This window comes from Mesoplodon bidens (genome assembly GCF_964165515.1).
Source record: "Mesoplodon bidens genome assembly, chromosome: 12".
NCBI lineage: Eukaryota > Metazoa > Chordata > Mammalia > Artiodactyla > Ziphiidae > Mesoplodon > Mesoplodon bidens.
Window position 1 is genome coordinate 52,535,851 of NC_138168.1, and position 12,814 is coordinate 52,548,664.

The following is a 12,814-nucleotide window of genomic DNA, read 5'->3' on the forward strand; positions in this document are numbered from 1 at the left end:
TTTTAAAAAAATTGATTGTGGAGTACTGAGTGATATTGGTGACTGACAGATATAAAAGAGAAAATGGAAAGCAGTGAAAAAAACATGGCTGGTATCTATTTCTGACATACATTTTTCTTTTCTTTAGTCTGAGATGGAAGAAAGATGGGATGAAACCACTGGTAACAACGAAGAGAGAAATGAGCCTACATTTCTATAGCTGCCTGACTACAACGAGTACTACAGTCAGAGATGGGAAAAGACATGGGTTGGGCAGTGTGGGAACGAAAATTTAGGTAACACCTAAAATAACTTGCCTTCCATTCTGTCAGCTGCTGCTAACCTGACTGCTCTTTGTATTTGGAAATTACATTGGTTTGCTTTGCTGGTTCCCAGGCATAGTCATCTCCAGGAAAGTTATTTTCTATTCACCACATCCTATTAATTCTAATAACTAAATGGTCAAATAAAGGTTTCCACTGTATACAAACTGTCATTGGAAATCTGGTTCTAATTCATAGAATGTGGACAAAAATAATAAAGTGTAAGCCTAAGCCCCTTAAAATTTTTAATGAGATAAGGAAAACATAGGAAACATGAAAAAATGTTACTCTTAGGTTCTCATGTCATTATTCATTTATTTTTCAGTTTTCTTTTTACAGATCACAGCCCTGTTCCTCTTTTTTTATGTGCATAATTACATCATATTTTCCTCCCATTTAGCTCAAGTACCAAGATACGGCATAGATCTTGCCATGTTAGTTGAGAAAAATCTTCATTGGCTAGAAAAGGGCTTTGGAGGAAAGCATGGCTCTAAGCATGCAGAGCCCAGAAAACGTGAGATGGGAGGCAAAGGCAGGGAGCAGGAATGTGGTGCTGAGTGCTCAGCTTCCATCTGCAGACACTGATAATGAGGATATTGATTCTGCACCCTAGGGCTGGAGGGCAGAGGGAGAGAGCACGGGGCCCAGAGGAGAAGCATTTAATTACCAGGTGAAAGAAAATCTAACTGGCAGGCTATGTGAATAAAAAAACACCCATCTCCTGGTTTGGTACTGTTTAAAAGCCGTGGGGAATATAAGAACAATTAACTTAAAAAAAAGCTTCAATTATATTCTTAGTTTCAGACAAAGAGCTAAGTGAGGGAAAAGCCTGAAGAAAGGAACTTTCAGGTCCTATTATATTTTTCCTTCTTTCTTTTTTTTTTTTTTTTTTTTTGTGGTACACGGGCCTCTCCCTGCTGTGGCCTCTCCTGTTGTGGAGCACAGGCTCCGGATGTGCAGGCCCAGTGGCCATGGCTCACGGGCCCAGCCGCTCCGCGGCATGCGGGATCTTCCTAGTCCGGGGCACGAACCCGTGTCCACTGCATCGGCAGGCGGACTCTCAACCACTGCACCACCAGGGAAGCCCTTTCCTTCCTTCTTTTTTGATAACAGTTCTTTCTGATAAAAAGTCAAATACCAGCTACATGGAGTAGGCCAAAAATTATTTGTAAAAAAGGAAACAAAAAACCAAGATTTAGAAGAAATGGGTGAATTTGTTATTACTGAACATAATGAAATCCTATTTCTAGACATCTCCTTAAAAAAAAGATTTTATCCACAGAAGTTTTTCTTGGTTTGCCCCTTGAAGTTTTTTGGTAATAAAGAAATAAGCTAAAGAGAGGACCAGGCATGATAAACAGCTAACCCTCCCTCCTATAGAAATTTCTATAAGCTCCTTCTTTTATTATAGAAAAAAGAGTTGTTTTGGGGGTAGGCACTGCCCAAACGTTTTTCATCTTTTCAGTTCACCTCCACTCATTCTTTTTCTCCCCCAATCCTGATGTGGTGAACCAGAGTAGTCAAGAAGACAATCTAACGTTTTAGAGGTGGGGGCCGAATCCCAGCTCCAGACTCCCTAGCTGCAGCCTCAGTTTCCTGGACCCAGGAAGCATGCCTTTTCTCAACATGAGGTTGTCCTGAGAATAAAACTCAAGACTAGTCCAGAAGATGGCAGAGGAGTAAGATGTGGAGATCACCTTCCTCCCCACAAATACAGCAAAGATACACCTACACATGGAACAACTCCTACAGAACACCTACTGAACGCTGGCAGAAGACCTCAGACCTCCCCGAAGTCAAGAAACTCCCCACGTACCTGGGTAGGGCAAAAGAAAAAGAGACAAAAGAATAGGGATGGGACCTGCACCTCTGGGAGGGAGCTGTGAACGAGGAAAGGTTTCTACACACTAGGAAGCCCCTTCGCGGGCGGAGACAGGGGTTGGCTGGGCGGAAGCTTCGGAGCCACGGAGGAGAGCACAGCAACAGGGGTGCGGAGGGCAAAGTGGAGAGATTCCCGCACAGAGGATCGGTGCCAACCGGCACTCACCAGCCCGAGAGGCTCGTCTGCTCACCCACCGGGGCGGGCGGGGCTGGGAGCTGAGGCTCGGGCTTCGGAGGTCAGATCCCAGGGAGAGGACTGGGGTTGGCTGTGTGAACACAGCCTGAAGGGGGCTAGTGCGCCACAGCTAGGCGGGAGGGAGTCCAGGAAAAAGTCTGGAACTGCCTAAGAGGCAAGAGACCATTGTTTTGGGGTGTGTGAGGAGAGGGGATTCGTTCCCTGTCTGCCCACAGAAGGCAGAGCACTGCCTAAACAAGCTCCAGAGATGGGCACGAGCCACAGCTATCAACTCGGACACCAGAGATGGGCTTAAATGCTAATGCGGCTGCTGAAGCCACCAAGAAGCCTGTGTGCAAGCACAGGTCACTATCCACACTTCGCTTCCCAGGAGCCTGTGCAGCCCGCCCCTGCCAGGGTCCTGTGATCCAGGGACAACTTCCCTGGGAGAACACACTGTGTGCCTCAGGCTGTTGCAACGTCATGTCGGCCTCTGCCACCGCAGGCTCGCCCCGCATTCCGTACTCCTCCCTCACCCCGGCCTGAGTGAGCCAGAGCCCAGTAATCAGCCGCTGTTTTAACCCCGTCCTGTCTGAGCAAAGAACAGACGCATGAGGGCAACCTGCACAGAGAGGCGGGGCCAAACCCAAAGCTGAACCCCAGGAGCTGTGAGAACAAACAAGAGAAAGGGAAATCTCTCCCAGCAGCCTCAGGAGGAGCAGATTAAATCTCCACAATCAACTTGAGGTATCCTGCATCTGTGGAATACCTGAATAGACAACGAATGAACCCAAAATTGAGGCGGTGGACTTTGGGAGCAACTGTAGACTTGGGGTTTGCTGTCTGCGACTGACTTCTTTCTGATTTTTATGTTTATCTTAGTATAGTTTTTAGTGCTTGTTAGTTATTGGTGTATTTGTTTATTGGTTTGGTTGCTCTCTCTTTTTTTTTACTTAATTTTTTTATTTTAATAATTAAAAATAAATTTTTATTTTAATTATTTTATTTTATTTATTATTATTATTACTTTCTTTCTTTTTTCCCTCCCTTTTCTTCTGAGCCATGTGGCTAACAGGGTCTTGGTGCTCTGGCTGGGTGTCAGGCCTGAGCCTCTGAGGTGGGAGAGACAAGTTCAGGACACTGGACCACCAGAGATCTCCAGGCCCCACATAATACCAATCGGCGAGAGCTCTCCCAGGGATCTCCATCTCAATGCTAAGACCCAGTTCTACCCAATGGCCAGCAAGCTCCAGTGCCGGATGCCCCATGCCAAATAACTAGCAAGAGAGGAATACAAACCCACTCATTAGCAGAGAGGCTGCCTAAAATCATAATAAGGTCACAGACACCCCAAAACACACCACTGGATGCAGCCCTGCTACCAGAAAGACAAGATCCAGCCCCACCCACCAGAACATAGGTGCCAGCCCCCTCTACCAGGAAGCCTACACAACCCACTGAAGCAACCTCACCCACTGGGGGCAGACACCAAAAACACCAGGAAATATGAAAATGCAGCCTGTGAAAAGGAGACCCCAAACACATCAAGTTAAGCAAAATGGGAAGAAAGAGAAATATGCAGCAGATGAATGAGCAAGGTAAAAACTCACCATACCAAACAAATGAAGAGGACATAGGCAGTCTACCTGAAAAAGAATTCAGAGTAATGATAGTAAAGATGATCCAAAATCTTGGAAACAGAATGGAGGAAATACAAGAAACTTTTAACAAGGACCTAGAAGAAATAAAGAGCAAACAAACAATGATGAACAACACAATAAATGAAATTAAAAATTCTCTAGAAGGAATTAATGGCACAATAACTGAGGCAGAAGAACGGATAAGTGACCTGGAAGATAAAATAGTGGAAATAACTATTGCAGAGCAGAATAAAGACAAAAGGATTGAGGACAGTCTCAGAGACCTCTGGGACAACATTAAACACACCAACATTTGAATTATAGTGGTCCCAGAAGAAGAGAAGAAGAAAGGGACTGAGAAAATATTTGAAGAGATTATAGTTGAAAAATTCCCTAATATGGGAAAGGAAATAGTCAATCGAGTCCAGGAAGTGCAGAGAGTCCCATACAGGATAAATCCAAGGAGAAACACACCAAGACACAAATTAATCAAACTATCAAAAATTAAATCCAAAGAAAAAATATTAAAAGCAGCAAGGGAAAAGCAACAAATAACATACAAGGGAATCTCCATAAGGTTAACAGCTGATCTTTAAGCAGAAATTCTGCAAGCAAGAAGGGCATGGCAGGACATATTTAAAGTGATGAAAGGGAAGAACCTACAACCAAGAGTACTCTACCCAGCAAGGATCTCATTCAGATTCCAGGGAGAAATTAAAACCTTTACAGATAAGCAAAAGATAAGAGAATTCAGCAGCACCAAACCAGCTTTACAAGAAATGCTAAAGGAACTTCTCTAGGCAGGAAACACAAGAGAAGGAAAAGACCTACAAAAACAAAACCCAAACAATTAAGAAAATGGTAATAGGAACATACATATTGATAACTACCTTAAATGTAAATGGATTAAATGCTCCAACCACAAGACACAGACTGGCTGAATGGATACAAGTTTTAGCCACAGCAATCAGAGAAGAAAAAGGAATCCAAATCGGAAAAGAAGAAGTAAAACTGTCACTGTTTGCAGATGACATGATACTATACATAGAGAATCCTAAAGATGCTACTAGAAAATTACTAGAGCTAATCAACAAATTTGGTAAAGTAGCAGGATACAAAATTAATGCATGGAAATCTCTTGCCTTCCTATACACTAATGATGAAAAATCTGAAAGAGAAATTAAGGAAACACTCCCATTTACCACTGCAAGAAAAATAACAAAATACCTAGGAATAAACCTACCTAATGAGACAAAAGACCTGTATGCAGAAAACAATAAGACACTGATGAAAGAAATTAAAGATGATACAAACAGATGGAGAGATGTATATACCATGTTCTCAGATTGGAAGAATCAATATTGTGAAAACTGACTGTACTACCCAAACCAATCTACAGATTTGAGGCAATCCCTATCAGACTACCAATGGCATTTTTCACAGAACTAGAACAAAAAATTGCACAATTTGTATGGAAACACAAAAGACCCTGAATAGCCAAAGCAATATTGGGAAAGAAAAACGGAGCTGGAGGAATCAGGTTCCCTGACTTCAGACTATACTACAAAGCTACAGTAATCAAGACAGTATGGTACTGGCACAAAAACAGAAATATAGATCAATGGAACAGGGTAAAAAGCCCAGAGATAAACCCATGCACATATGGTCACTTTATTTTTGATAAAGGAGGTAAGAATATACAATGGAGAAAAGACAGTCTCTTCTACAAGTGGTGCTGGGAAAACTGGACAGCTACATGTAAAAGAATGAAATTAGAACACTCCCTAACACCATACCCAAAAATAAACTCAAAATCGATTAAAGACCTAAATGTAAGGTCAGACAGTATAAAACTCTTAGAGGAAAACATAGACAGAACACTCTCTGACATAAATCACAGTAAGATTCTTTGACCCACCTCCTAGAGAAATGGAAATAAAAACAAAAATAAACAAATGGGACCTAATGAAACTTAAAAGCTTTTGCACAGCAAAGGAAACCATAAGCAAGACGAGAAGACAACCCTTAGAATGAGAGAAAATATTTGCAAATGAAGCAACTGACAAAGGATTAATCTCCAAAATATACAAGCAGCTCATGCAGCTCAATATCAAAAAAACAAACAACCCAGTACAACAATGGGCAGAAGAACTAAATAGACATTTCTCCAAAGAAGATATACAGATTGCCAACAAACACATGAAAGGATGCTCAACATCACTAATCATTAAAGAAATGCAAATCAAAACTATAAGGAGGTATCACCTCACACCAGTCAGAATGGCCATCATTAAAAAATCTAGAAACAATAAATGCTGGAGAGGGTGTGAGAAAAGGGAACTCTCTTGCACTGTTGGTGGGAATGTAAATTGATACAGCCACTATGGAGGACAGTATGGAGGTTCCTTAAAAAACTAAAAATAGAACTACCATATGACCCAGCAATCCCACTACTGGGCATATACTCTGAGAAAACCATAATTCAGAAAGAGTCATGTACCACAATGTTCACTGCAGCACTATTTACAATAGCCAGGACATGGAAGCAACCTAAGTGTCCATCGACAGATGAATGGATAAAGAAGATGTGGCACACACATACAATGGAATATTACTCAGCCATAAAAAGAAATGAAATTGAGTTATTTGCAGTGAGGTAGATGGACCTAGAGTCTGTCATACAGAGTGAAGTAAGTCAGAAAGAGAAAAACAAATACCATATGCTACTACATATGTATGGAATCTAAAAAAAAAAAAGGTTCTGAAGAACCTAGGGGCAGGACAGGAATAAAGATGCAGACGTAGAGAATGGACTTGAGGACACGGGGAGGGGGAAGGGGAAGCTGGGATGAAGTGAGAGAGTAGCATTGACATATATACACTACCAAATGTAAAACAGATAGCTAGTGGGAAGCAGCTCCATGGCACGGGGCGATCAGTTTGGTGCTTTGTGACCACCTAGAGGGGTGGGATAAGGAGGATGGGAAGGAGATGCAAGAGGGTGGAGATATGGGGACATATGTATACATACAGCTGATTCACTTTGCTATACAGCAGAAACTAACACAAGATTGTAAAGCAATTATACTCCAATAAAAATGTTAAAAAAAAACGAATAAAACTCAAGATGAAGACACACTTAGCACAGTGACAGGGGCCTTTCAGATGTTTAGAGAGGCCTAGCTATTTTTATTTTTTGAGGCTTTTGGTAAGTTAAAAGGAAAAAAGGGGGGGGATGCTGAAGAGGCATTTTTAACTTTCAAAAAATGAAAAACCTTCACGTCACATCTAAATTTTAAGACTTTAGGGATGTGAAGCTGGGGACAAGCAGCTCTCCTGGGCCCCCCGTAATAGGCCCTGGTTTTACAGTTTTTCCACAGTGGAAGTGGCTATGTAACCAGGCCGCTTAGTCTGATCAGAACATCATTTCACCACAATCTGTTCTTGGGGCTCTCAGCCTCTGGGCAAGAGTTCCTCTAAAAACAGAGCATGAGACAAGGATCGGATGCAGGGAGATTTTGGGGGAGGTGATATCAGGAAGTGAGCGAGTGAGTGGGGATAGTGAAACAAGGAAGGGAGAAGGGCCAGTGAAATACACATTGATCAGGTCACTGCTGTGTGCACGGGGGGGCTTGCTCCCCTGGAAACCCTCTAAGGAACCATCTAGAATGCATCTCAGAATTATTCTTCAGAGGAGCAAGACTGGATAGTTATCCATCAACTCTAAAACCTCACTGGCTGAGGGACTGCGCCTGGGGCTGCAGACTCTCCCAGGTTTCCCAGACCACAGCCAGCTGCCTGTGAAGGGGCTCTGAGCCAGCACAGTTGACAAGACTGGGTGCTGGAAGTCATGCTGCCCGTGGGCCAGGGTGCTGCCCACTGCAGCTGTAGCTGAGACATAGGGTGGGCTGAGGAGATGGGACACAGGAAAAAAGGAAAAAAAGGGCTGCCATACGTTCTAACTCTATGATCTTCGTGCTTTACAAAAGGCCAAGAGTCCCTAGCACTTCTCCCTCCCCACTACACCTCAAGTTCTAACAGAAGTTATTGATACTACTGGCAAAAACAAAGGGAATTCCTGTGTTGTGACAAGTTAACAATTTGACATCATATGCTACTCTAAAAGGGGTTAATAGATAAAAATCCTAACATGTCAAACCAACCTTATTACCCTACAAACAAACAATGCACCTACCCACAAAGAACCAAGCAAATGGAATCCTCCTGCCCACATGACAGTATTTACTTACTTCTTCCACTTTTGATCAATTCTGTTATATATTTTTCACACTTTAACGTCTCTAAAATTGGCAATGTCATAATTTAATTGGTAGTGTTGTGCTTTCTTAATGGTATATAAAATGGTGTTTCTTATCAGTTATGGTGTTTTATATTTGATGAAATATGTTATTACTGGTATTTTCAATTTAAACTGATTTGCAAGGTGAGAATTAACCTTAATTTCTTTTTTTAAAGTTTTATTTTTATTTATTTATTTCAGTACGCGGGCCTCTCCGTGTTGTGGCCTCTCCCGTTGTGGAGCACAGGCTCCGGACGCGCAGGCTCAGCGGCCATGGCTCACGGGCCCAGCCGCTCCATGGCATGTGGGATCTTCCCGGACCGGGGCACGAACCCGTGTCCCCTGCATCAGCAGGCAGACTCTCAACCACTGCGCCACCAGGGAAGCCCTAACCTTAATTTCTTTGCTGGCCTATTGAAGACCAAAATAATTCCCAATCACCAAGGCTTAGATGAACCTCAATTTTAATATACTTTTTTCAGAGGAAAAAACATAAACTTAAAGAAACTGAAATTACAACTGAGTAACCATAATTAGAAAATTATGCAAAAACAAAGAGGCCTAAAAAATTGCTATTACTTAAAATGACTGACAACTGGTTATAAGACACACATTAAATGAAGAGGGTAATAAGCAAGACTCATCAATGGCTTCCTGAGATATCAGTTAAATTTTACATAAAGGCAATATTCATTTTAGATTTCCCGAGAGAAGTTACTCCTAATGGTTTTAAAAGACAGCTAACTTTCTAACAAAGAGTGTTGGACAATAAGTGAATGTAATTAAAGCATTTGCTTGTTCTTAACCCCTGAATATCCTCTCACTCCTTTTGGAATAATAGCTCTTAAAATTAGACGTTGTGGGCTTCTCTGGTGGCGCAGTGGTTGGGAGTCCGCCTGCCGATGCAGGGGACGTGGGTTCGTGCCCCGGTCCGGAAGGATCCCACGTGCCACGGAGCGGCTGGGCCCATGAGCCATGGCCACTGAGTCTGCGTGTCTGGAGCCTGTGCTCTGCAACGGGAGAGGCCACAGCAGTGAGAGACCGGCGTACCGCAAAAAAAAAAAAAAAAAAAATAGACGTTGTTTGATGCGTATCCTGAAGGGCGCCTCTGCTGGCATTCAGCACACAAAGTGTTCAACAGATTAGTTTAGGAAGATGATACACCATATTCAGCAGGAAGAGACTCAAGAAGTGACAAAGACAATTCAAATAATACACTGGACAGATAGGAAGCTTATAGATATTCGGCGAATCCTGAGACTAGTATCGGAATATTCTTGTACAAAGTAGTTCTTCTGTAGGTACTTTCTAAAATTTAGCTCTAAGTAGCTAATTTACTCTAACTAAAAGCATATTTTATCATTTTCATGCCCAAAGACTAAAAGAAGCAATCACATAGTGGTTTCTTGAAACAGAGAGCAGGTTGGGGTAACTATTCCCAAGTTGCCCATAATCCTTTGTGGAATTAACTGATCACATTTTTTATAGTCATGAGAACTTAATTTTATTTATTTATTTATTTTTTATTTTTTGCGGTACGCGGGCCTCTCACTGTCATGGCCTTTCCCATTGCGGAGCACAGGCTCCGGACGCGCAGGCTCAGCAGCCATGGCTCACGGGCCTAGCCATTCTGCAGCATGTGGGATCTTCCCAGACCGGGGCACGAACCCGTGTCCCCTGCATCGGCAGGCGGACTCTCAACCACTGCGCCACCAGGGAAGCCCAAGAACTTAATTTTATAATATCCCTTTCTAGATTTCTCCTTCAACACCAGAGTATGTATATTTATATCACTGTTACATAAAGCAAAGCTGAAGCCAGGGATATAGGATGACTTAACTGAAAACACTCAGTCTTGAATGGAAAGATGGCTGGTCAAAACTTTAAGCTTTAAAAATCATAGAAAAGTTGATATGCTGGATTTATAGGTATCACTGAACATTTTTTCCACAGACATTTTTCTATAAGAAACATAAGCAAACTAAAACGTCACCTCTACAGCTTCCCAGGCCCATTTCCTGTATTTTGGATCATGAGTCAGTCGCCACATGTACATGTAAGTTTCAACAACTTCTGGCCGTAGGATGTAGTATTTTTCATTTTGCCTCGTAGCAATGGCTTCAACACCGCCATCGAATCTGAAAGCTTCTGGTCCCAGTTTCACAACTAAAGGAGATGCAACGGAGGACAAGGGTTATTGTCCTAGACAGTGTTTAGTGTCTATAACTTAAATGAAACTAGAAAGTACCTTACAACATTCAAGAGAGGTGCCAAAGCAATCATTTTAAGGAATAATTATAAACACTGTATAATAAGCAATATTCAATATACCTTTATAATTTATTCATCGAAAAGAGTCCATTTTAGAAAATGGTAATGATCCCTTATTTTCTTTCATTTAACCACCATTTACTGAGCACCCACTGGGTAGGTGCAAAGCACCACCTTATTAGTGAGCTAGCAGTGGTTGAGAATTCTAAGTCATTATGTCTTGAAGGTTATTTAGTATTTGTACATCAAACTCCTATTTTTATAAGAAGGCCGCCAGACTCATCATACATTTCATGGAGATTCTGGGAAGATTAATAATGGTTTATAACATAACAAGTTTCTTTTGTACTGGGACAGAGACTCTCACCCAATGTTATTTACCTAAAGCAGGGCCAATAAGGTAGACAGACTTAACCCTTTATGGCCTGGATTTTTGTTTCTTGGTAAACTAAAGGTAAATATTTTTATATAGAAGAGTAATGCCTCTTAAAGTAAAAATAGAAATTCCTTTAAGATATTAATCATGATCATCAAGTTTCATCAGGCATGGTGGATGTTCTTTTGATGGCAACAAATGGACAAAATGGACAAAGTTCCTTACAGAATGAAATAAAAAGCACGTGGATTGTGTATGAAGAGTAACAGGTACTCACATGTGCGATTGTAAGATTCATGACAGGTTCGGGCAATTTCAGCCCCGAGTTGAAGGTAGTGTTGGGTCAGGCCTTCAGGAGCATCATCTGCCCCGAGGGCAAACATGCCTCCCGCAAAGCAGGTCAGGTGGCCCATCTTGTGTTCCAGGAGGCCCCCTTTCCACTCTGCGATGTAAGTCAGTCCGTTACGTGACTTCCGGATCAAGTGAGTCTCAATTGCCTGAAAATAATACTTATTTTCAACATTTTGTAATCTTTTCTCAGATTTATACCAAAAACACCACAACATTAAAAAAAGATAAAACATCACTCACGATTGATTTGAGTTTGTTACTACAAATAGAATTCGGCCTGAAATTTCATGTTATTGCTCTCTGTATATGTCCTCTAGTCTATGCCTTATTAGTTTCGTTAGTTAGACTTAACACTGTTGGGCAAGCCCAGTAGGTTTTGCTTGGTTCCATGCCCAAACACTTGTAGTCCTCATACTGAAAAAGCTGTTTCCTTTTCAAAGATAGGCCACTGGTATAGTGGTAAGAGCTGCTTTAGTGCATTTCCATTTTCACAAATGGAGAAACAACACAAAGCACAGGCTCTACCATGAATGGTAAACAGACCATATTTGTGTATAAAATCCAGGCTGGTGGTATTACCCCTCTTTTCTCTCTCTTAGGCTTGGAGGGGTAGCAAAACAGAGTGGGAAAAAGGAGCTGTTCTTGAGTCAATCAGATTGCTTGGCTTCAAATTCCAGCTCTTACACTTACTATCTGTAAACTTTGTGGGTAATTTGCTTACTGTATCCTTAAATCTCAGTGTCCTTATGCATAAAATGGGAATAGTAGTATGCACTGAGAAAACTGCAACATTTTGTTTATAAAGCAGTCAGTACTGTGATTAGCACTTGATAAAGGTCATTTATCATCATCACATCTCCACTGTGGTAACACTTGAATTAAATTCCTCCTTAATAATTCTTTTAAAAAGGACATTAATATACAATGAATAAGTTTTTTTTTTTTTAAAAAGAATAAAGGTCTGTAAATTTGGGAGAAATGATGTTTACAAAAGTGGCTTGTTAAACACCTTTTATTTCTGCTCCAGGACTGTTGATATTCTTTTGAATAAACAAAATAAAATAGGCCCTTTAAAAAAAAAAACAAAATTGTAGTGTAAGTGCTTGGCATTACTATTTTTAATTACTTTAACAGGAAATGCTCCCCTACACCCCCAATTACTTCTTGGAAGGAGAAGGGCTATGATTGTGTCTATAACTGTTATACTATTATAAAAAAAGAGAAGATTTTAGGAATCACATTTGGGAATACAGGCATAGCTCATTTTATTGAGCCTTGCTTTATTGTGCTTTGCAGATATTGCATTTTTCACAAATTGAAGTTTTGCAGTGACCCTGTGTCAAGCAAGTCTATCAGCGCTGTTTTTCCAACAGCATTTGCTCTTTTCATGTCTCGGTGTCACATTTTGATAATCCGTAATACTTCAAACTTTTTCATTATTATTATATTCGTTATGGTGATCTGTATCAGTGATCTTTAACATTACTATTACAACTCACTGAAGACTCAGATGATGGT

The 12,814-nt window shown here is 41.2% G+C and overlaps 1 protein-coding gene across 3 annotated transcripts in view; it reads right to left on the bottom strand.

Annotated features, from left to right (window-relative positions):
- MAN1A1 (mannosidase alpha class 1A member 1) overlaps positions 1-12,814 on the bottom strand; it is a 181,927-nt gene that overhangs the window by 14,230 nt on the left and 154,883 nt on the right. For all 3 annotated transcript variants that reach the window (XM_081250807.1, XM_081250806.1, XM_081250808.1), the window contains 2 exons: positions 11,223-11,442; positions 10,292-10,464 (listed from right to left, as the gene is read on the bottom strand). In XM_081250807.1, coding sequence (XP_081106933.1) covers positions 10,292-10,464; positions 11,223-11,442 — 393 coding nt within the window. The remainder of the gene's footprint in view (positions 1-10,291; positions 10,465-11,222; positions 11,443-12,814) is intronic.